Raw genomic sequence first — 25,866 nt, forward strand, 5'->3', positions numbered from 1 at the left:
TGATGTGATTTATAAATTCCATACAATCACAATAAAAAAATATCAGTGAACGTTTTCTGGAATTAGACAAGTTAAAGATAAAATTGTTACAGAAAATCAAACATGGCAAAATAGCTAAGGAAACTCTGAAATATAAGAGCTGGGGGATGAGGATGAGGAGTTGATTTCTACCCCAAAATTAATGCACCCTACAAAGCTTCCATAATTAAAACTGTGGTGCCGACCCATCCATAGACAGGCAGACCAGTGGAATAGAATATAAACTCCAGAAATAAATATAATTGCAAATAGAAATACAATCTATGGGAAAGTATTGCAAACCAGCACAGCAAAGATAATGTTGTATCAACTGGATAGATATTAAATTTTAAGAAGAGAGAAATAAAATAAGCACTATTCGATTGTCTAGTGCATTAAGGATCCCTGGAAAAATAGTTATTTTCAAGGCTGGAGCAAAGAAAGTACAAGATGGGCCTATAGCATCTTGCACCAGAAAATCAGCAATTGCTAAAACCATGATGTGGGCACGTCACAAGAACACCGGCACCGACTTGAAGCTGCTCCCCCTGGGAAAATTTAAGATAATTGTAACATAAAAATAAAGGATAGTAATGAATTGTGAATTATTATTTAAAAAATTTTTGTGATGTTTATTTTTATTTTTGAGAGAGAGAGAGAGAGAGAGAGAGAGAGAGACAGAGCATGAGTGGGAGAGGGGAAGAAGGAGAGAGGGAGACACAAAATCCGAAGCAGGCTTCAGGTTCTCAGCTCTCAGCACAGAGCCCGACGCGGGGCTCCAACTCTTGAACCATGAGATCATGACCTCAGCCGAAGTCAGACGCTTAACCGACTGAGCCACCCAGGCACCCCTGAATTGTGAATTATTAATTCAAAATTATAAACATTGGGAAATAAATATTCCTGCATCCATAAGTAAAGAGGAAGAGGGAGAACTAGAAAATCGTGTTCCAACTCTCATACCAATATTGGTTTTGGCAAAAACTATGAATGGATGCTAACTCCAAGGAAATTCTGATGAGAAGCAGGATGTACAAAGAGTCTTAATAAGCACAAATTGCTCATTAGTTTAAGGAACAAAATAGCCAGTGGAGATATATGGAAACACCTTTATCAGGTGACTAAAATTACCGTCACCAGATGCGCGGCTGAATCTTGTGTACCTTGAAAAACACACAGTATCTTACACGCTGTATTCTGGACAGAGATGCATAATCTTGGCTCAAACATGAGAAACATCAGACAAACTTAAAATGGGGAACATCCAATTTAAAAAACTACTTGGCTTATGTTGTTCTAAAAGGTCAGATTGATTAGAGACAAAGAAAGATTCTGTTCCAGGTTAAAGGAAACTAAAGGAACATGACTACCAAATGCAATATGCGATTCTGCCCTGGATCTTGCACTAAATTAGGAAAAATGTGTGGTATAGAGGACAACTGACAAAACTTGAACATAGCTGGCAGATTAGATCGAAAGTACTGAAACAATGTGCAGTATCCTAAATTTGATAACTGTATTGTAATTATGCAGGAGAATATCCTTGCTTTTAGGAAATGAACACTGATATATTAAGGAATAATATAGCATGAAGTTTTCTACTCACTCTCAAACGGCTTAGAAAAAAAATTTGAAATGCTATATACATATGTGTGTGTGTGTGTGAGAGAGAGAGAGAGAGAGTGAGGAGAGAGAGAAAGGGGGGAGAGAGAGAATGGGAAAGAGAAAACAGATGTGGCATAATGTTAAAAACTGGTGAATCTGGGTAGAGAGTACATGAGAGTTCTCTATACAATCCTTATATCTTTTAACATTATTTAAAACTAAAAAGTAAACTTATATAACATAATATTGACAGTACTATAAACTTAATATGAATAGGAACGTTCTCCTTTATATAACATCGCTTGATTTACACTGTTAATATGGCCATAGATAATAAACAAGGGCAACCTCCTTTGGCTCTGATATATTCTGATTCACTTCTATCTTCTGGTCTGGTGAAATGCTTCTGGAATTTTCTATTGGTGGACCCTAGATGGTTTTTCCTCAGGGTGTTTTTTTTTTTAATATTTTTTTAATGTTTGTTTATTTTTGAGAGAGAGAGAGAGAAAGTATAAGTGGGGGAGGGGCCGAGAGAGAGAGGGAGACAGAATCCGAAGCAGGCTCCAGGCTCCAAGCTGTCAGCACAGAGCCCGATGCGGGGCTAGAACTCAGGAGCCACAGATCATGCATGACCTGGGCTGAAGTCGGAGGCTTAACTGACTGAGCCACCCAGACACCCCTCTCAAGGTGGTTTTTCTAAGACCTTGCTACCTCCAGTTGTAGGAAGAATGAGTAGAGATGATTTACTCTGGCTCCATGAAATTCTTAGAAGAAAAGTATATATAGATTTTCCATGTTTATAGGTAAGTTTATCCTTTATTTGTTGATACTTTTCTGACTCTGAAGTCAGTTAGAAGCTTCTTAGCTCCAGGGTATCTGGGTGGCTCAGTCCATTAGGCATCCCGACTCTTGATTTCGGCTCAGGTCACGATCTCCTGGTTCTTGAGTTCGAAAGCCCTGCATTGGGCTCTGTGCTGACAGTGCGGAGTCTGCTTGGGATTCTCTGTCTCTCTCTGCCCCTCCCCCTGACAAAAATAAGTAAACTTAAAAAAAAAAAAAAAAGAAGCTTCTCAACCCCAATTAGAAATTTAAATGTATTCAGCTTTGACATTGGGAAAAAAATGTATAGCTTATGTCATGATTAATTGTTAGTATATTAAGTCATTAATTTTTATAATTTATACTTAAAGCTGGATGTACTATAGATTGTTAAAAGCAGAATACTAAATTGTGTTTTTCAGTGAGATCCCATTTGTAAAATATATATGCCTTCAGAAAAGAGATTTAAAAAATTACATCAGAAATGTCCGTATCTATATAATAAAAGTCCATTTTGTGAAATTAAAACAAATTATCATAGTGTTAAAATTATGAATGATTTTAAAGATTTCCTTCTTTCTGCCTTTGTGTATTTTGCACATTTTCCGCAGGACACAGGTGCTGTGGTCTGAACTTGTATGTTGAAATCCTCATGCCCAGAGTGATGGAATTGGGAGGTGGAGCCTTGGGGAGGTGATTCAGTGGAGTGGGTAGAGAGTGAGATTAATGCCCTTATCAAAGACGCCTGAGAGATGTCCCTTGTCCCTTCCACCATGTGAGGACACAAGGAGTCTGCAAACCAGAAGAGGGGCCTTGCCTGACCATGCCAGCTCCCTGATGTCAGAATTTCAGCCTTCAGAACTGTGAGAAATATTTCTGTTGTTTATAAGCTACCTAGTTTGGGGGTATTTTCTTGTAGCAGTTCAAATAGCTTCAGACAATAAGTATAATTTTATTAAAAATTTTTTTCCCCAACGTTTATTTATTTTTGGGACAGAGAGAGAGAGAGAGCATGAACGGGGGAGGGGCAGAGAGAGAGGGAGACACAGAATCGGAAACAGGCTCCAGGCTCCGAGCCATCAGCCCAGAGCCTGATGCGGGGCTCGAACTCACGGACCGCGAGATCGTGACCTGGCTGAAGTCGGACGTTTAACCGACTGCGCCACCCAGGTGCCCCATAAGTATAATTTTAATCAGAAGAAAAATTTTTAGTGTTTCAATTAGTTATAAATGGGATCATACCTTTCAATATTTATATGTCCTCGTGCCAAAAAAAAAAAAAATAAAGGGAAAATAGCCAACAGTTATTAATGGAAACAATTTTGATGTGAAATTCTAGAATTGCTGGTCTGGAAATGCTTACGAGAATATAAGATCTCTTAATAGGTAATAGACAACTGTAGACTGTATCCAAGCATCTCTTCCAACACAGAGATTTAACTTTAAGTTTCAAGAAAAATAAAGTGTATAATCCCTGAGAGAACAAAGGAGGAGAATACTTGATATTCTAAAACTTGTTTCGTCTCAAATAAAGCACATCGGCTGAAAGGCAAGGAGTCCAGATGAAAACGAGGAACGGGAGGAGATCAGAGAGCTTACACTTTCGGCTGACAGCTGTTGTTCCGATTTCAGCAGAAGAACACTTTTATCCACAGCCCGGAGTGCGCAGAATGAGTCAGGGGCTGCTTGAAGGTAGAGATCCGTGTTGGAGCCAGGTAGCCCCTGCTCCTTAGAGAACTTCATGCTAACCTAAAGTGGAGGAAGAAAAGCAGAGTAAGATACTTATAAAAAAATTTTTTTTAATCTTTATTTATTTTTGGGGGGGAGGGGCAAGGAGAGAGGGAGACACAGAATCCCAAGCAGGCTCCAGGCTCTAAGCTGTCAGCACAGAGCCCGACGCGGGGCTCGAACTCATGGACCACGAGATCATGACCTGAGCCGAAGTCAGTCGCTCAACTGACTGAGCCACCCAGGCGCCCCTCATCCCTCCTGTTTTAATCACACCGACATTTATTGTGAGATCACCGCGTAAAGGCGATAGTAGTCATGTAAAGAAGGAGACAGCGGGGAGAGAACTGCTTCGCTCCTCTCTCTCAGGACAGGAAAGAAATAGAAGAAACATCACCTTGTTTTTAAAGCACTTGTCAACCTGGAATCTGACACTGTCAGCCACAATTTCCCCACTGGGGTGAAGGGTGTAGACAAGCGTGACAGCCACAGGAGCAAGATCGGCACTGATGTTGATCGGGAACGAGAAGTTTCCATTCCAGGCTGTGTAGTAGGAGATGTCATTAACTTTAGTGCCAAAACTTTCCTGGCTCACTGGCTACACTTGGATAAGAGAGAATGGCTGATGGATAGCAGGAGCGAATTGGGCTTTGTGTTAAAGGCAAACAAGTTAAATAATGGGAACGACGTGGGCAGATAAAAAAGACTGCATAATTTAGGCGGGAACAATATTTGGGCACGTTTCTATAATGGGCCTGACAGCCTGGCAACGATTGAAAGGAGTTGAAATCACTTTCTCTGCAATATTTGGAAGAATACCCTGGGGTCATGCTATTGCTTTCCACCCACTAATCGTTAACGTTAAGTGCTCTTGACTCTATCCCTATAACATTTTCTTAGAAGGAAAGAAAAATGAAGGCAGAGTACCTCGTAAAAACAAACAAACAAACAAATGAATGTATTATGCTTACCTTTGTTTCTGATTTCCTTTTGTCCGCTGAGGAAGATAGCCCCTTTTACCATCACCTGGACAGAGCACAGGAAACACAACGTGTAACATCACGCTATCTAACAGAATCTGAAAAATTGCTAATGACGGTCTGATGATAATTCTGTTCCAAAGATAAGGTAGCTTCTACGAACAAATGCAAAACTGCACCACTTGGAAAAGAACACAGAAACTGACGACGATGAATTGAAAGTCTATTATGTGCTAGCAACTTGGTAAATAATATGCAATTCACCAGGCAAGGGAGTGTACAAAGCCCTGAATTATTTAGACTGTCTCGCTTCAAGGAAGCCAAGTCATGTCACTTCTCCACCACTGTTCCCTTATTTGTAAACTGAAAAGTGTAACTTTTTTTTTTTCCCTTTGCCTCATAAGGACAAAATGGATAAATATGGAGACAGAGCCAAAAGGGCTCATTCCTTTTACTGCTTATTAAAATTAGCCTTCCCCTTTACTCTCTTGTCTCTGCCTAATGTTGTACTCTCGTGAAGGGTCATGGATACTCGATGTGAATTATAACTGAATGTTTAAAAGAGCGGACTCTGAATAGCAGGTTTTTTAACCTTAGGGAAATTGAAATTGCCTTGGATGTTTTTATGTGTTCATTGACTTGTTTCTGTGTTTGTTTTTAGCAGATCCAAGGGTAGTCACAGCCACGTGGGGTCTGCTCACTCAGGAACAATGACATGATTGATGTCCCCGTTCCAAGCCGCCCTGTGCTAAGCAGACAATCAGACAAGACCCAAGGATCCATCGGTGGAGACTTACCAAATAAAAAAAGTTGATACTGGAATCATCCCTATATGCTTCTTTGTTTAGGGTGTAACGCACAGTAACAGTTTTCTGTTGATTGCATCTAAGCTGTTTTGGTTCAGGAACAATCTTCAGGAAGCTGTTGGTTCGGGAGTAAAAGCGTGAAACTGAGAAATGAGCATCCACATACTCAGGCGCTAACCAGCTGGGAGGATAGCAGTTCTTAGGTCGAATATACGTGGCCTAATAGGAAAAGAGAAGTAAAGGATGTTAGCGCTATAAAGACTTTTAAGGACAGGGATTATTCCAGAATGGAAGGCTTCTTATCTCTTCACAGTAGAGAGGAATCTTAGTTTGTGCCTGACGTTTCAAATATCAAGTAAAATAATAATTACGCTTTCTTCTTTTTTGGCGTACAAAACATGACCATAGTTGTATGTATATTTTATTAGGTCTACGCTAGTTTATTTTTACTTTGTAACTGAAGTCAGGGAATAGCCTTACACCCTGTGTCCTTCAGCTATATTTGAACGTGGATGAATTGTTTAACTCTAAAATTCTGTTCAAGAAGCAGAAAAGTGGAAATTGTAGTATCTCCCCTATCCAGGCATCAAATGATCAAAGGGGATAAAAAGGCCAAATCATCTTCACGAACTATTTCTGGTGTCTCGGAGGAAAATATTGGATGTTACAGACTTTATAACAATTGTACCAGGCTATTATCTCATCCTCTTGAGTAAGTATTCTTACATATTATTTAATGAACAAGGAGACATATAAAATACGTGAAATGTTGCAACTTTTTAAAAATATATATATTTTATATTTTTTAAATGTTTGTATTTATTTTTGAGAGAGAGAGAGAGACAGAGTGTGAGTGGCAGAGGGGCAGAGAGAGAGGGAGACACAGAATCTGAAGCAGGCTCCAGGCTCTGAGCTGTCAGCACAGAGCCCGACATGAGGCTCGAACTCATGAACTGCGAGATCATGACCTGAGCCCAAGTCGACGGTTAACCGACTGAGCCACCCAGGTGACCCTAAAATATATTCTTAATATAAATGATCTTTTAGGAGATTCCTAATGTTCAAAATTCCTAACACTCAAATACTTTGTGGGATCTTATCTACTCTTTGGTGTCTTACTTTCAGGTTGAACTCTGAATCGAATATATCTGAAGTGTCGATGGAAAACAGAGCTTCCCCATTGTCGTCTGTGGTGTAGTTTCCTATAAATCTGTTATTTAGCTCCAATCGCAATGGCTTGTTCCCCATCGGTACATTATTAGGTCCAGAAAATTTAAGCTGTGCCAAAAAAAAAGAAAAAAAAAAGCATTAATTTTTAAAACTCAAAACATCACCTTTCTATAGAGAAAGAATTTTCTATTCATAAATGTGATCGCTTATTTGTAATTTTATTAAAATCCAATAGACAGAAAGATGGTCTATTAAATAGATACATAAAATGGAAACAGCTATAATTGTGTTGATCGCTTTCCTTCCCCCGTGAGGGACTTTCTCTCATCTATCAGACATCGTAAGGCTACAAGTGTGTTATAAAAGTAGGAAAAAGATGTCCAGAAATTTTCAAAGGGCAATCCATGATCCCAGAAAATGAAATAAGAATATGTATTTTTAAGTCAAACCTACAGTTCCAAAATAAGGAATTCCTCTTCTGTAGAAAGAATCCATATTCTCAAAGCTCACACTCCCAAGCAATTGAGTGAGAAAAATGGAAGTCTTTTCACTGATCTGCACACCTGTAAGAAATTAAAAAAATAGTGTGAGGGAGGATGAATTGTTTAATCTAGAATCTCAAAAGAACAAATAGCTTAGGGGATATGTGCAAACTTCTATACAGAGAATTACATTCTTGTTCTATATTGAAAGGAAAGCGTAGGTGCTTTGGAGTATGTTTCAGAATGCTCTGTATCTATCTGGTTATAATATACATCAAACTTAATAACATAATTAATGTGAAAATGTTTGGACCAGAAGCAGGAGAAAATGCTTTTAATTTCTTTCTTGTGACCATTCTACTCAGTTCTGGCTTGTAACTCCTTTTATAGCAGAGAATGTCACAGACATCTCTTGAGAGAAGGCTTTCACTTCCTTTAAATCTTTCTTTAGCCTGTCAAGATAACTATGCTTTTAGGCTTTTCCCAGATAAGAAAAATATCTGAAGGCAAAGTAAATAGGAATGGATTGTGATAAGCGGAGGTAAACATACCTAGCTAAGTTACAATGCGACAAATACCCATAACAAATGCCATCACGCTATTGAGCAAGTGTGTTTATACAAAGCACTTTATAAATAATATTATCTCACTCATTTTTAAGCAACAAAAATAGCAATTGAATCTGGCTTTCTCCACTCCAAATTAAATTCCACTTTCCTCTTTTTCTTTGTTATTCTTTTAACAATGTTAATTGTTAACAATTAACAATTGTTAATCTTTTAACAATGACTTGATGAGCACTCTTGTGCCATCTTGTAAATTTCTCAATGATATTTTATACCCGCAAATGTCTCCATTTGTATTAAATCAGAAGCTGACAAACTTCTGTGAAGAGGACCTCACAGTTATTATTCTAAGCTTGTGAACCATAAGCTACACAACTTTGGTATTTTAGCTGTTAAGCAAGGCAAACGAATGGGGTCGTGTTCTAGTAAACTTTACATAAAGAAGCGTGGAGCTGGGTTTGACATTCTAGCTGTAGATTGTGAACTTTTGTATTAAATCAAAGCTCAGACCCGGTCAATTGGTTATCAACTGATTTACCCAAAATTAAAAAGAGTGCCTACTTTATTAGCTTAGCTTGCTACTTCAGAAGAAATCTCTGTCTGATTGATGCAGGCACAGAAGTAGATACAAACCTGTAACATTTACATAATAAGTTTATTTTAAACATTACGAGGAAAATCTTTTTTCAGAAGCAACCTTCAAGTCGACCTATTGGCAAATGTGCTCCACTTTACTATGTGGAACAATTATTGATCTCTGTTTGGTGAATCTTGCTTACTAGATACACTTCTCCCTAGGAAGCTGCATATACCCCCCCGGTTGCCCATAAAACATGACCATTACCTGTCCCAAATTCCGTAACTGTGACAGCGGTTTGAAATGACATGAAAAATCCTGAGCGGTAGAGTTGGAAGACTTTCGTATTCACAATTTGAGTCACACAACCGTTTCTCAACTGAAAAATGAAGAGAAGGTATAATGAAAAGATTAGGGATTCAAAAGTCTTAAAGGGATAGAGACTTTTAGCACAGATTTCTACCTTCCCCTACCACCCCATGGTTTCATCTCACAAACTTGTTGAAGTGACCAAGAATTCCAAAAGAAGGGCTGGGAGTCCACCAGCAATTACAACAAGTGAAGGAGGTAATGTGTATTTTACAGACTTCAGGGATATTCTACCGACAACAATGTAGATGGCAATAAATTAAAGATGAGAATCCTATTTTAAGAATTAGAGATTAAAATCATCTTGGGTCTTCAAGTGTGTCACACAAGAACTCTTTTTAAGGTAAATTGTTATTTAAAATGAAGAACAAATCTATAGATGATCTTTCATTGGGGACATCAGGAACGAGAGAAACGTAGATTTAATTATATTTTAAAATGAACGGTACTATTAATTCTAAATTTAAAATGGTAGAGGGATAGATCAGTTCATCTGACTCTCAAAACTACCACATGAGGAAACTCGATTGTCATCACCATTATATGGATGAATAAACTGAAATATATAATCTGCCCAAGGTCACACAGATAGAAAGTGGTAGCTAGGCATTTTGATCCCAGAACATGTGCTCCTCTGAACCATCAACTATAATGTTAACAACAACAAAAACAGGCAATTTTACTTTGTCTATTTATAATACAATCAAATCACAAAGAAATGACAGAGGCGCCTGGGTGGCTCAGTTGGTTGAACGTCTGACGCTTGATTTCAGCTCAGGTCATGATCCCAAGGTCGTGGGATCGAGCCCTACCTTGGGCTCTGCCCTGGATGTGGAGCCTGCTTAAGATTCTCTCCCTCCCTCTCTCTCTCTCTCTCTCTCTCTGCTCCTCCCCCCCCATTCACGCATTCTCTCTCTCTCTCAAAAAACAAAAATTAAATTAAAAAAAATGAAAATACAATGTAATCAGAAGAATCTTACATGCCTTGAAATTAAGAAAAAAAAACATTTTTCAGTAATACCTGAGTCAAAGAGAAAATATAACGTAAATCAATAAGAATCTCGACATTAAAGACAAGGAAAAAAATGTTTTGCATCAAAATCTATGGTATTAAGCTATGGTTAAAAGAGAAAGTAAAACACAATGTTTTTAGGGAGAATAAACAACATTTTTCAAAACCACCAAAATAAACTAAAATTTCAGGGAGTTCGAGCCCCGCGTCGGGCTCTGTGCTGAATGCTCAGAGCCTGGAGCCTGTTTCAGATTCTGCATCTCCCTCTCTCTCTGACCCTCCCCCTTTCATGCTCTGTCTCTCTCTGTCTCAAAAATAAATAAACGTTAAAAAAAAAAATTAAAAATAAATGATTTAGGGGCGCCTGGGTGGCTCAGTAGGTTGGACATCCTCCTTTGGCTCAGGTCATGATCTCATGGCTCATGAGTTCGAGCCCTTCATCAGGCTCTGTGCTAACCGCTTAGAACCTGGAGCCTGCTTCAGATTCTGTGTCTCCTTCTCTCTTTGTTCCCACCCCCCCTGTGCCATGTCCCTCTGTCTGTCTCTCTCAAATATAAGAAATAAAACATAAAAAAAATTAAAAAAATAAATGATTTAGGAACAAAAAAATAATATCAGAAAGGAAATAATAAAACAAAAGTCAGAGGAAGTCCAACAAAACAGAATAACCTTTTACGAGCACTATTTAGAATAAAGAGGGAGACCAAAGTTGTATAAGATTAGATGCTAATACAACTTAGTATCCATTTAGAAGAAAACGAAATGTGTTATTTTACAACATAATAAAAACTATGTTGATTAGAGAAATTTTTAAAATGTTAAAATCACGCTTAGATAGCTACACGTACAACATGGTGGTAGGTGAGAACTTTTTCTAAGGCTGAGAACCTGTAAACATCAGGAACTTTGGTATTTCAAAAATAACACAATCGAAGTCAATATTTAAATAAAAGACTTGAAAAAATATTTGCTTAGGGGATAGAGGGCAATATTTATACTAAAAGAAAGTTTCAGTTTCACACAAACAGGGAAAACAAGGATCATTAAGAATTCTTGAAAGAACAAATTCAAACTCATAACAAAAATATGAAAATACACTCAAATTCACAAATAATACCGATGAAAGCAAAAGAAACTTCTTTCAAAATGGCAACATTTTAAAACCTGCTATATATATTGCCGGTAGTAACTTGGGAACTATAGTCCTCTCACACATTGCTGACAGGAATTTAAATGCTTAAAATTTTTTTTGACAATATTTTTTAAATGAAAAATTGTGTGTGATTATATCTATCTATCTACCTATCTATCATCTACTTTGATTCATGAAACCCATGTGAAGGAATCTGTATGAAATACATAAAACCACTGATATAGAAAGATAGTTTTAGCAGATTATTTATTGCTATATTTGTCACACTGGGGAGCAAAAAGCCATTCGCGGAGAGAACACCCATCACTTGGTAAAATGACTAAATTACATTAAAATCACACTACGGAAAACTGCACTGCTGATATGGAAGAATTCGACTCAGCCTTTCTTTGCCTGCAATTCTTATCTACAGGAGTTCTGCTTGTCTTTAGCAAATCTCGATATTTACCAATTGATGTTCATCTATTTGGCGAGTAACTTCAGGACAATCAGGCTTAAATTATAAACTGAAATATAGGCAAATCTCATTTTCGAGGTCCTAAGTTGATCCTCAAATAAATGGACAGGATTGTTTACTGAGATTAGCAGGTAGATACTCTGAATCGCAGGTGTGTGCGAATGAACTTTTTTCACAAGGACAATTCTAGATTGCATGGTGGGTCCTATCAGGGATTTGTTAATTTAACAGATGACTAATGATTCCATATGGGAAGACCAGAGAGATCATCTAGACGGTATATAAAACAAGAAAACCGGGGCGCCTGGGTGGCTCAGTCAGTTGAGCGTCTGACTTCGGCTCAGGTCACGATCTCACTGTCCGTGAGTTCGAGCCCCGCGTCTGGAGCCTGTTTCGGATTCTGTGTCTCCCTCTCTCTCTGACCCTCCCCCGTTCATGCTCTGTCTCTCCCTGTCTCAAAAATAAATAAAACGTTAAAAAAAATTAAAAAAAAAAACAAGAAAACCAATAAGGTTTTTCAAATTTAAAAATTCTATGAATCCATAGGTGGGTAACCATTTACATGGCCTAGAGAAAGAGACTATTGGTGGACGTTGTATTTGCTCCTTATTCTTCACCTTATCTAGCTGCAGCCTCCATTACCCACAAAATGAAAATAATGTTTTTAAGTCCCTTTTATAAACGGAATTGTAGGGGCCAAGGGCAGGTTCCCCCCAAACATGCCACGTGGGCATATCGATATTTTATTTTATTTTATCATTTAATTTCATTTTATTATTTTATTTTATTTTTATTTTTTTATTTTTATTTTTTTTAAATATTTTTTTCAACGTTTATTTATTTTGGGGACAGAAAGAGACAGAGCATGAACGGGGGAGGGGCAGAGAGAGAGCGAGACACAGAATCAGAAACAGGCTCCAGGCTCTGAGCCATCAGCCCAGAGCCCGACGCGGGGCTCGAACTCACGGACCGCGAGATCGTGACCTGGCTGAAGTCGGACACTTAACCGACTGCGCCACCCAGGCGCCCCTTATTATTTTATTTTATATGTTTACTTATTGAGAAAGAGAGAGAGAGAGAGAAGGGGAGGGATAGAGAGAGAGGGAGAAAGCATTCAAAGTAGGGTCCATGCTGTCAGCACAGAGCCTGATGTGGGCTCGATCTCACGGCCATGAGATCGTGACCTGAGTCAAAATCAAAAGTCGGACACTTAACTTACTGAGCCACCCAGGCGCCCCAAGGCATATTGATTATTTTACATAAAAGTTACTTAAGAAAGAGCCGGTGCAAGGACACTTAGATCCTCCTTGGTCCCCCTGAAATAAGGGAAAAAAACTCCCAGGTGAAAGGCACCCTCGCTGCACTAAAAAGTAAAAAGACATCCTTACCACCAGAGACAGGGACTCTAAAGCCAAGAAAGCTCTAGAAAAAAAAAAAACAAAACAAAAAACCCCCCAAAAAACCTTGTTGGTTTTTTTCTAATCTACTACCTCGACCCAAATTTCAATTCGAATTCCTTACTAATTAAAGCTTACAAACACCTGTTTTCTTTGTCTTGTCAATTCCTCACAAATTTATTGTCCCTCTGTCAAGAAGTATAAAAGCTGCTTGCCTTGGTCATCTTTTTGGACCTCAATTTCATTATGGGACCGCTGTATGTACCTAATAAAATTTTGGTTTTTTTTTTCTCCTGTTAACCTGCTTCATGTAAACTTAATTCTATTTAGTCCAGGGGAAGACTTTAAAGGGGAGAGGGAGGATTTTTCCTTCTGTACAGAATCGAAGAAAGAATAATAATGAAATATAATGATAATGACAATAATAATAATGATCTGTACCTGCGCAATAAATTGTTCACATATTTCATTGTTGTTGTTCTCACAGTTCTCGGAGGAAAAGAATTTTCTGCACACCCGGATTTGAGCTTTTCCTTGCACTGGCTGGCCATAGGTGTACCTGGTAGGAGAAAGTGTCGTGACAATTATAGATGAACAACACCATGGGCCTCTTTTATGGGCTTTTTCAGAAATTGTATATGAAATCCGGAACGAATGGCTACCCCAATGACGGAATTCTATTAGCAATCATCATCTATTAGTGCTATCTTCCCCACAGAATTTGAATTCAATTAGGCATGTGATCTGTTATGAGGATTCGGCTGCCTTTTTAAAAATCAAACTCAAGGGGTGCCGGGTTGGCTCAGTTGATACAGCATGTGTCGGCTGATCTCGGCACTGTGAGTTCAAGCCCCACATTGGGCACAGAGCTTACTTAAAAGAAAACAAAAATCAAATTCAGGGAAATGTAGAACCTAAAGTCTCAGCAAAAGGAATTTAATGATCGCATCGAGTTTTTTAAATTACATTTTAGCTGATAGAAATATTATAAAATTTGCAGCACCATTTTTTTTTAGCAGAAAATATATATGGATCTAAATAACATGTGGATTATTAGGATCTTTTTTTTTAAGTTTATTTATATTTTGAGAGAGGCAGAGATAGTGCAAGTAAGGGAGGGACAGAGAGAGGGAGACAGAGAATCCCAAGCGGGCTCTGCACTGTCATCTTGGAGCCCGATGTGGGGCTCGAACTCAAGAAACCGTGAGATCATGACCTGAGCCGAAACCAAGAGTCAGAGGCTTAACCGACTGAGCCACCCAGGCGCTCCTGGATTATTTAGGATCTTAAAATACTTCCAGATCAATACTTAAAAAATTTTTTTTTAATATTTATTTGTTTTTGAGAGAGAGAGAGACAGACAGAGTGCGAGCAGGGGAGGGGCAGAGAGAGAAGGAGAGACAGAACCTGAAGCAGGCTCCAGTCTCTGAGCGGTCAGCCCAGAGCCCGACACTGGTCTGTGACTCACGAACCGGAAGAGCATCACCTGAGCCAAAGTTGGACACTTAACCTACTGAGCCACCCAGGCACCCCCAGATCAATACTTTAAACGACAATTCTCATTGTACATCCAACAAATGTAGCAGGTATGGAGATTGGCATAAACAGATAAATTTTGTTCAAAAGTATGTCTTGTGGGGTGAGATTAAATAAATATCTCATTTTCTCCTAAAACACACAAAAAACCATAACACAAGGTGGGTTTTTTTTTTTTAATTTCAATCAAAGGCAAATACAGTTGATTTGATATTTTTTGTTATTTGAGGATTGCTTCATTTAGAAAAACATAGCACCTGTGAAATTAGTAAGTAGTAAAACTGAAAATAATTAAATTTATCAATGATAATATTTTTTTTTTGTCTAATTGTTGGGCACTACTATGTATCTGGTGGTTACACAGATGATCTAATTTATTTTTTAAGCGATGCTGAGACGTAGGCGTATAATGTCATTGTGCCGATTAGTGAACTGAGGTCAAGCAACTCGCCTACGTTGTAAGATACGGAATTGAAATTCAAACTCTGATCTTCCTCCCTTCCCACAGTCCGGGCTCTTCCACTAAGTTGCTTTTCTCTCCCTACTTAAAAATTGTCAATGCTTCTGAGAATTCGATTCGAGCCAAATCGCTAAAATCATCCGTGAGCTTTAAAGATCAATTACATAAAACACAGCGGCAAGACTCAGATCAGGCCACAGGTGACACACCTGAACATATCTTATTATTGCTTCTTACTGTCTTTTGCTTACAAAATAAAACTCTCATTGTCGTATTTTCTAGGGGTTAACACATGCCTGTGAAATATGTAGCTTAAATGCTCGTACAGATCAGAAAGAATAAATATTTTCCCTTTGTGATTTGAAAAGCTTTTGGTGGATACTAATGCGGTTTATTAAGGTGTCTTTGCCTATAGGCGCGTTTTCTTCCCTGTTTGCTAAAAGGGGGCCGTTTGCCAAAATACCCTGGCTTGCTGTTGTTTTCTCAAGTTAAGTGCCAGGGAGTCCTGAAGAAACAAGGCACAGACGTAGTGCATGCGACCTGAAGTAGGCAACTCATGCATGGATGTTCACTCCTAGACATACTGATTTTATTCATCCTGTTCCTCTAACCTGCCCAGAAATATTTCTGTAGCCACGAGAGCTTCTGTCTCAACTGCCTGGTCCTGTTGCAGGGCAACATGATTGCTGATAACTGAATACCATGTCATGTCAAATCTAAACGAAAGGTAACATTCAAGAAGTTTTTGAGAACTCCCAATTCTGTATCAACAGTTAGTTTAGCAAGTCTCCTATGAAGGCGATACTTGATAAACACTTTGGCTCTCCCGATATCTGTGTCGTACTTTTTTTTTTAGCATACCCCTGGGCAGATAAATTATAGGTATTAATCCCACTGACAATTCTGGCTTGTGTGGGATTTTATGAGTGAAACTAGTTTAGAAGCCTGGATTTTTTGAAGCTTATTTGATTACCTCCTTATTTTTAGCACACATATCTACATCTTTCATATATTACGTTTATGAAATTCTATCACGTGTCAGCTACTCTTCACTGAGACAAGAAAATATTCGTACAGTTGTGCTAGAGTCCAAAGAACATTGTAGATACTGTCAGCCTTTCACCCAATATAGCTTTAAAGTACCTTGACTCTGCTCAAGAATATTTTGAAAGTCAAAATCTACTTTGAAATCCTCTGAAAATGCTCTAAAGCAAACTATTTCCATGTCGCCAATTAAATAAAAAGTTGGAACAAATATGTCATATGTTAAAGTTTTTAATTGTTTATATAAATTATAACAGAGGTCTTGGTTAGAAGAGTACTTCTGAAGTCAAATAGTATTGGTCTAAATCCTAAGTCGACCATCAAAAGGCGCCATTACTGTTGATAAATTATTTCAGTTCTTTGTGTCTTGTTATCTTTTTTTTCTAAAACAAAGATGATAATAGCTCCTATCACATAGCATGGGGGTAAGAATATAATAAGGGCAATGCTCAGCACAGAAATTGGCATTCAATAAATATTAACTATATTAATTATTAGTAGAAATTTGAGAAAAGGCATCATACTCTTAAAAATGTAAAAGGCATTCGAAATAATTTCCCAAAAAGAAAACTAAAATTTCTCAAATCGTACAGGATTTTTTTTTCACGCGAGGAGGATTCAAATTAATTCTAATTGTTAAAAATACCTTTTTTTCCCAAAAAAAAAGAAAAAAAAATACCTTTTTCCCACTATGACATTTTGAAGAGTTTCTTTTTTATTTAAAATGAAAATATCAATGATGGTGAAGATTCAGTGAGGCAGGTACTTCTGTATCAGCTGCTGGAACTTTACACTGAGGCAACGTATTTAGTGAGTAATATGGCAATCAAAAAACTAAAAGAATATTATACATTCTGTCTTGACAATTCCAGTTCTGGACATCTTTCTTCAGTACATCGTTTTTAATTCAGAAGATACTTCTTATACACTTATACACAAAGACATATACTATAATAGTATGGAAAAAAATTGAATAGCCTCCATGTTATATAATAAAGAAAAGTTAATTTGGTATGGCCACATAGAGTTATGTTTATGCAGCAAGGAATTGGAATTCGTAAAAGATGAGCTGAATATGAAGACGTGTTTTCTTAATTATAGTGTATAGAAAAGGATGATTGCAGTTGATGAATATGAAAAGATTCATACAAGACTAGAAGAAAATACCTTACAAGGTAAATGGCAGTCGGCAGAATTAATTACAGGTAATTTCTTATGGTTTTCTTTGTTTTTAAAATATTTTACAATGAGAATTCACTCTTTCTCTAACAATCTTAAAGGAAGCATTTAAATAAAGGTACATGGTTAATCTCATTTCTCAGTCTTTCTGAGCTCTATATTGACCGTTGGAGTCAAATCTCCTGAATACTTACTTAGCACATACATTCACTTGGAATTCATTATCCGAAATAGTTACTGTTCGTGGTGCACTGACCTTAACTTCAAACCTGGGCAACACTGGAAACAAAAAGAAATAGACTTCAGCCCCTACCATCACTGGTGAGAAAAACTTATGGCAATCATGTAACTAATCATGTAACTGGGTAGGTTTCTGTGCACAACATTTTCCTATGTATGCATCTCGATAGCCCACATTTCAACTGCCCCCAATTCTGTGTGTGGCACCAGGAAGTGATAGGGCCTTTCCTTTATCTTCCCTGTTCTCAGAACTTCACATGTTATTTATCGTAATCATTTAGATCGTCTTAGAAGATTGTCTGGATTCTAGAAGATGAGACATTTCCCAGGTAGGAAGGTCGGGGGTTAGAATAAGGATACGGGGCAAGAAGGAAGGATGATAAAGCCGAAAACCCCAAGAAAGGAAAATGGCAGAAAATCAAATCAAGCCTCACCTAAATCTTTTGGCTAAATCTAACATAAACATTGTTTTGTTCAGCCCTTTGAACTCTTCCTTTATAAGGAAACAACCATAAGTAGTAATTCATTACCATATCTATCAACAGTAAATTGGTGTGTCAGTGTCCTTCCTGATTTTTCTTTCACGATAATAGAGTAATCTCCAAATATTGGTTCTGAAATCAGTTGGAATGAGAGTTGGGTAATGTTTTGAAAGGAGGTCACATTTTGCCACTGAAAAATCCTATTGTGTTGAGGATCCTAGAAATAAAGAAGAAATAAAATTAGAGGTCATGAAGAGTATTATCCTTTCCTTCTTTATTCTGAGTACCTTCTATAGTTATTGGAAGTAAAGAAAACTACCATTTTATTGCACTAATATCTCGCACTGTAACAATAACATAACTTCCTCGGGTATACAAATTCAATATTACAGCATGTCTCTGTGAAGCCCCAAAAGGATAAGAACAACAATCTCTAACTATTGCTTTGGACTTTTGTCTTTCTGAACCAGAGTTCCATAGTTAACAAGTTTAAAACACAGGGGCGGGGCGCCTGGGTGGCTCAGTTGGTTGAGCGGCGGGCTTCGGCTCAGGTCATGATATCACAGTCCGTGAGTTCGAGCCCCGCGTCGGGCTCTGTGCTGACCTCTCAGAGCCTGGAGCCTGTTTCAGATTCTGTGTCTCCCTCTCTCTGCCCCTCCCCCGTTCATGCTCTGTCTCTCTCTGTCTCAAAAATAAATAAACGTTAAAAAAAAAATTAAAAAAAAATAAAACACAGGGGCGCCTGGGTGGCTCAGTCGGTTAAGCATCTGACTTCAGCTCAGGTCATATTCTCACTGCTCGTGAGTTCGAGCCCCTTGCCGGGCCCTGTGTTACAGCTCAGAGCCTGGAGCCTGCTTCAGATTCTGTCTCTGTCTCTCTGCCCCTCTCCTGCTCACACTCTGTCTCACTCTCTCAAATATAAAATTAAACACAAAAAAAATTAAAAAAAAAAACAAAACGCAACGTGCCTGCTCCAGAGTAGTGCTTTCCACGGTAGAGTGGACCCACTCCAACAGATGCATAAGGAGGGATTTCTTCTAGCAAATACTTCTATTTGTCACTGGTGTTTATTTAGTCTACAAATAAACTGGTTATGAATTTACACGCTGCATGCAAGAGCTGTTTAATGGGAGTTCTACATTTTCTCCTTTATTTGTTTTTAGCACATTGCATCTTATGTGAGCCTGCTTCCATAAGCCTATTTAAAGATATCAACCAGTTGTGATGAAAGAATTCCTGATAAAAAGATTTCTACAAAGAAACAAAAACATTATTTACTACTCACTTAATTTAATTTTTTTTTCTTTCCTCTACAAGAAACCCTAGAAAACTAAATTAATTTTCCAGGCTTCCTTTCAGTAAGGATTGTCCCTATGACCAATGTAACCAAGTTGGCCAATGAAATGACCAATGTAACCAGCTTGGCCAATGAAATGTAAGCAGAAGTCACCGAGTAGACATTATTTCTAAAAGAATCAGATGCGGCTGGACTTGAGAATAAAACAACACACTGAGGCCAGCAGAGAGGTTAAGTAGCAGAAGCCCGGATCCTTCGTAATATTATGTTGTTCTTGTCCCAACCTTAAAGTGCCTGCACTCAGACTTAGTGGTTTGTGAAAACAATAAAGCTTTTACTCATTTAAAGCAATGTTGGTTAAGCTTTCTGTTGCTTTCAGTGGAACACTAGCTGTGAAGGTAACTGTGAAGGTAGAATCCTAGTGTTCACGCTAGGATGTGAAGATAATGCTATTTACAGATTACGAATGATGCGGAAAATGTGAAAATGGCTGACTTGATATTTATCCTACTGGAAGGATGAGCTATTTGCCACCCACGTAAGAAGGAATTCATATTATAAAGACAAAATTATATTATATATATATTATATATATACAAAATTATATTATATATCCTATTATAAAGACAAAAAAATTCGTATTATAAAGACAATTTGGAATATTTATATACATATATAATGACAATGAACCTAGATCCTAGTGTATTAACATTTAATTTTTTTTTTAATCTTTATTTATTTTGAGAGAGAGAGAGTGTGAGCAGGGAAGGAGCTGAGGGGAGGGAGACACCGAATCCGAAGCAGGTTCCAGGCCCTGAGCTGTCAGCACAGAGCCCGACGGGGGGCTCAAACTCACGAACCACGAGATCATGACCTGAGCCGAAGTCAGACGCTTAGGCAACTGAGCCACCCAGGCACCCCTCAGTATGTTAACATTTAGACTTAGTTAATAGTAATAATACATGTTGCACGTAGAAATTAAAGTACATATGTTGGAGTTGATGGACACAAAAGATTTACTGCCAGACTTAAGATCTGAAATTAAGTCACACTCTACTGCACTAGAGCTTTGAACTGTAGAAGAAGACTCCATTAACTATTTTCTGAAAGCAAAGGGTCCATTTTGTAATAATATCACTGACTCGATTTCGCATCTTTAGGTGTTTGTGTTTTCTATTTCCTTAAAATAAGATATGGTGAAATTAACATTGAGAAGGGCCAGTAGCCAAAATGACTCCATTAACTATTTTCTGAAAGCAAAGGGCCCATTTTGTAATAATATCACCGACTCGATTTCGCATCTTTAGGTGTTTATGTTTTCTATTTCCTTAAAATAAGATATGGTGAAATTAACATTGAGAAGGGCCAGTAGCCAACATGAAGCAATTTTAAACATAAACCTCCCTTAGAAGGAGCCCAATCTTTCATTTTCTGTGGAAATCCATTACGGCATTTGCCACACAGGATCAATACCAAAGTGGCAGCTTTTTATTTACATCTTCGGCTGATGCCTTACATTGTAAGTAGATAAAGATTTCTCTTCCCCTTATTTCAGTTCCCTTACTTTCTAACTACACGTCATGAAAACTACACACACACACGCACACACACACACACACACACACACGCACATCCTTATTTATCTGAATCTACAAAATAATGAGTGTGATAAAGCAGATCGCTTACCTGAAGTGTGATCAACGGATACTGAAAAGAAAAAAAATGCAGGTTAATATTGTAATAGTGCTTTTTTTTTTTTTTGCCAGATATTGCATTATTAAGATCGTCTGGCTTCGTGTTGAGACGGCCTTAAGTTTTGCAGAAGACCAAGTTTCCATAGCTAAGCGTGCCAAGGAAACCCCAAATGTGAGAGATCCTGAACCTCATCAGGGAAGTGGAAAGCAGGTTCCACGCAACCCATTTTTTCCCCCTTATATGATGAAAAGCCCTAAAGAAGTACAAACTAACTCGCAATAAAGACAAGTTCTAAATTTGGGGGTCAGCATTAAAACTCCACCTGTACAGTATTCCATGTTAGAATCAATTTCCGTACTTATGCAAAGCCTCCTGGTGACACTTTAGATGGCAATGGATTTGTTTACTTTGCTTCGATTTCATTGTACCGGTAGAAATTAATGAACTCACCAATTCCTCAACAGGTCTGAACTGGGTATCCAGCGTCACGATGCGAATTTGAACTAAAAGAAAAGAGGAAGAAGGGATGAATGCTTGTAAATAGACATAGCAATTAATTGTCTTGCTGTCACGGAATGCTGCCCTGTGTCCCCTAGCCCTGATGTGACCCTTTGAAATTTGGGTCCTATTTGGAAAGAGCTCTCGTTACACATTTGTAATTCCTCTGTTGACTGTTGACGATGCTCTATTATTACCAAAGCTGCTACCACCAACTGGAAAGTTTTGCCCTAAATGGCCCACAGGAACACCTTAAAAACTGGTGCCTCGGGGCACCTGCGTGGCTCGGTCAGTTGAGCATCTATCTGACTTTCGATTTTGCCTCAGGTCATGATCTCAAGGTTTATGAGTTCAAGCCCCACATCGGGCTCTGCACTGACAGTGTGGAGCCCGCTTCGGAATCTCTCTCCCTCTCTCTGACCCTCCCCGGCTTCCACACGTGTGCACATGCACGCACGTTCTTTCTCTCTCTCTCAAAATAAATAAACGTTATAAAAAATTGGTGCCAGAATTAATTGTAGAAAGAAAAATGTGAAGTATGTATAATAGAAGTTAAACATAATTTTCCGGAAAAGGATAGTAACGTTGGCAAACATTAAATTAATTTTAGCAGAATTCCAGAAAGATCATTTTAACTACCTTTATATACATAACTGTCATTATAACATTTTAATAAGTACAGAGAGAATATAATGCAGGAAAAAAAAATCTCACTACAGGAATTCTGTTTTAATTCTTTTATTTCTTTTCAAAATAAATCATACAAATATGTAATATTAGAAGAAAATACATAGATGCTGTCATCCAACCCCCTAATTTTACAAATGAGAAAGCTAAAGATCTCAACGAGCAGAATTTCCTTGGCGAAATCCAATCATTTATTGGTACGGCCAAAACAAAAACCACCCCAGTTCAGAATCCTAGTTTGGTGTTCTTTCCGCCGCCTTTTACTTACCACAATACTAAAGAAAATAGAAGAACTCTGCTTAGGTTATCAGATTAGTGATTATTTCTACTGGCACGAATAATAATAATAATAATAAGGAGTCTTTGTGCTAGGTCCTATTTCACATTGACTGTCCCATTTTATTCTCACACTATTTCCGGAAGGGAGGCATTTTTATTCCCTCCATTCTACGGATGAAAAGACTGAGTCTACACAGAGATTTACTTAGCTGGCCCAACTGGTAAGTTATGGAGCAAGAAGTGAAACCAAACATTTTGCATCCCAGGCTCGTATCCATTTTATTACGAAAGTCTGTCACTAGAACTTTTAAACTTTTAAAGTGGCATGCACGAGTTTAAGAAGCAAAGCATTCAGTTCCTGGGGCTGGAGGGCACTGTTACGTAACTGACCTAGGCGGCCAGTAGAAATTCGAGAAATCCGTGATCCCATAACATTCAGAATAAACTTAAGGCTGACATTCACACGTTCGGGGTGCTCTAAATTTGAGGAATGTGTTCCTGAGGCCAGTGAAACAAGAACACTGACTTACCCTTCTGTCCAGGTTTATAGATGGGCTTATCTGTCTGCACAAAGGTTACGGTCTCCTCTGAAGCGAGTGCTACGGACCTCCTCTCGAAGATTTTAAGAGTCTCTCCCTTAGCCCGCAATGTCACAAAGGCCAACGGCTCAGAAGACTTTTGAGACACCTGTTCATGTTAAAGAGCAGAGAATGGGAAAACAAGTTGTAGACATTGAGCTGGTAAACAAGGTCTTAAATTGGCTTCTCAGGCCGAGAGCTTCTAGAGAGGACCTTACGTCTTAAAGGGAGAGTTGGAGACCACTTTTTACAATTGCTTTAGTTAGCATGAGGACTGTTTCTGACAAACTTATTTTTACGTCCGCTAGCCTTCTATTTTCTGTGTGTGTGTGTGTGTGTGTGTATGTGTGTGTGTGTTGCCCTCACTGTCGATCTTGCTTCTTTTTACCTGTATTTTCTTTCCTCATATTGTTAAACGGTTCTATCCAAAGGGCAGTGATTGTGCTTGATTATCACTGCCTATGAAAGAATAATGGCAGTATTTCACAGGTTTTGTTGCATGGGTAAATTTTCCTTTTGTTTCTTGCCTCTCAGGAAGTCTCTGATCCCATTCCCTAGCTTCCACATTGCATCCAAAATCAAGGTTTGTTATCTCTCTAAAAGCAATGCTTTAATGCTTACTTGTTTTTGAGAGAGCGCAAGTTGGGAAAGGGGCAGAGAGAGGGGGACAGAGGGTCCCAAGCAGGCTCTGCGCTGACGGGAGCGAACCTGATGTGGGGCTCGAACTCCCGAACCATGAGATCATGATCTCTGAGCCGAAGTCAGACGTTAAACCGCCGGAGCCGCTCAGGGACCCCTCTCTAAAAATAATTTTTCAGTAATAATTTCCTCACCCCCGCTAAAGCTCGGAAACGGCAAGTTCAGTGCCTCACCTTGAAATCTGCACAAGCGTAGAAGTTATCGTCGTCCACAGACTGGTCAAAAATCGTGGTGTTGTATCCATCATATTCTAGGACAACACTCAAGGATACAGATTCGTTAAGGTTTGAAAGGTGGAGACAAGCCTTGTCTGTAGAATGACTCTGCATCACGGAGGACACCCATAGGATATATTGCCTGTGCAAAGAAAGTAACCAAGGCTTTAAACAAGTGTAGCAGAAATGCAGAACACGCATAAGGAACAATTTTAACGTATTGAAATGTTTCTGAAACATTTTTCATAGCATTGGGATAAACTTGAGTATGTAGAGAGAGGCATCTTAAGAAAAAGGTCCTAATTCCCTCATACGCTTGTTTAAAATTTATAAGGCAAACCAGCACTCAGTCTCAGAAGTTGAAACGGTCAAGTAGAATCATAGTTTAACACAGCACGCATTTCCCCCGGTCACTTTGCCAGGACTCAGGGTAAGAAAACAGAGTATACATTTCCTTACGGTTCTGAAGCCACAGAAACAGTAAAATGAAGCAAGAAGGCGCTCAGAAAAATGGTGGGCACCATTTTATCCCAGTGTCTGAACAATAAAGACTTCAAGGTAAATATTCAATCTCTCTCTCTCTCTCTTTTCTTCTTATTCGATGTTAGCTGCCCCAATTATCCACTTTCTTTTCTTCCTTCCACTCTGCCTTTCCCTGTACGTTGTTGCTTTTATAGTCAGGCACGACGAAGGATCAGTTACTTTTTGGAACAAGTCACCTGGGACCCATCAATCACACGTAGAATAGCCTCTCCCATTACTTCTGGAGCAAGGAGGGGCGTGTTATCGCTTTATATATAAAACTTCCTTCTTAAGTTCATTGGATGCTGCTCTGTTTTTGGAATCAGCAGCACAGGTTGGACAGGAAGCAAGAGAAAACAAAGAAAACAGTTGTGCAACTCTTAAGAGCTCATTCATCTAATTTAGCACTTCCCTCCCGGGGCTGACCGCAGTATCAGAAAGCGTTGATAGATAGGAATTAGCACTGGGCAGAAAAATACCTCTCCAAAAAGCTGTTATCATTCTGATTGCCAAAAGGTACATTTTTTAAGCTGCTGAGAAAAGTAGCAATATCCGATGCTATCAAAACACAGGTGGAAATGGATATCTCAATACAGGCTCGTTTTATGGATAATTGATACTGTTTTTATTCTTTTATAAATTCAAAATGCAGAAGGGAACCTTTAAAATGTTGACGTGTGTTCAACATTTACGATGATTTTCTTAGGGAGATTTTTTTGACAATGTTCAATATCCTTTTCTACCCTAAATGTCATAAGAAAAAGGGGCGCCTGGGTGGCTCAGTCGGTTAAGCGTCCGACTTCAGCTCAGGTCACGAGCTCACGGTTCGTGAGTTCGAGCCCCACATCAGGTTCTGAGCTGACAGCTCGGAGCCTGGAGCCTGCTTCGGATTCTGTGTCTCCCTCTTTCTCTGCCCCTCCCCCGCTCATGCTCTGTCTCTCTCCATCTCTCAAAAACTGAATAAAAAGTTAAAAAAAATCTAAATATAATAAGAAAAAAATTCAAGCAAAAGTAATAAATACGTGTACGTGTGTATACATGCCCAGTAGTCACGTCACCCTTATGTTGATTGCAAAGCATTTCTAAATGGAAAATGAGCCCTGCCAAAGAAACTGGCAACCTCTTGACTTGTGTCTCTGGTGTGTTATTTTTCCCACTTGTCTCGTTTCCTTTTTTTTTTTCTTAAACATATTTTCTATTTCAAGTATGGATGGAGTTAGTACATCTGGCTTGAAGAATGTTACATTGTATGATGAAGGGAGCTGGTTTCAGTCTTCATTTCTGAAAGAAATAGGCCCACGACACTGCAAAGGCAA

The 25,866-nt window shown here is 38.5% G+C and overlaps 1 protein-coding gene across 1 annotated transcript in view; it reads right to left on the minus strand.

Annotated features, from left to right (window-relative positions):
- LOC125171111 (ovostatin homolog 2-like) overlaps positions 1–24,556 on the minus strand; it is a 55,665-nt gene extending 31,109 nt beyond the window's left edge. The window contains exons 1-15 of the mRNA XM_047868234.1: positions 24,488–24,556; positions 23,987–24,170; positions 23,067–23,223; positions 21,523–21,575; positions 21,064–21,084; positions 18,129–18,297; positions 17,553–17,637; positions 13,581–13,698; positions 9,019–9,130; positions 7,580–7,689; positions 7,076–7,234; positions 5,948–6,175; positions 5,142–5,196; positions 4,568–4,713; positions 4,042–4,191 (exon numbers count right to left, since the gene is read on the minus strand). Coding sequence (XP_047724190.1) covers positions 4,042–4,191; positions 4,568–4,713; positions 5,142–5,196; positions 5,948–6,175; positions 7,076–7,234; positions 7,580–7,689; positions 9,019–9,130; positions 13,581–13,698; positions 17,553–17,637; positions 18,129–18,297; positions 21,064–21,084; positions 21,523–21,575; positions 23,067–23,223; positions 23,987–24,170; positions 24,488–24,552 — 1,812 coding nt within the window. The 5' untranslated portion in view covers positions 24,553–24,556. The remainder of the gene's footprint in view (positions 1–4,041; positions 4,192–4,567; positions 4,714–5,141; positions 5,197–5,947; positions 6,176–7,075; positions 7,235–7,579; positions 7,690–9,018; positions 9,131–13,580; positions 13,699–17,552; positions 17,638–18,128; positions 18,298–21,063; positions 21,085–21,522; positions 21,576–23,066; positions 23,224–23,986; positions 24,171–24,487) is intronic.
- Positions 24,557–25,866: the final 1,310 nt, after the last annotated feature.

Source organism: Prionailurus viverrinus, chromosome B4 (assembly GCF_022837055.1).
Source record: "Prionailurus viverrinus isolate Anna chromosome B4, UM_Priviv_1.0, whole genome shotgun sequence".
NCBI classification, from domain to species: domain Eukaryota; kingdom Metazoa; phylum Chordata; class Mammalia; order Carnivora; family Felidae; genus Prionailurus; species Prionailurus viverrinus.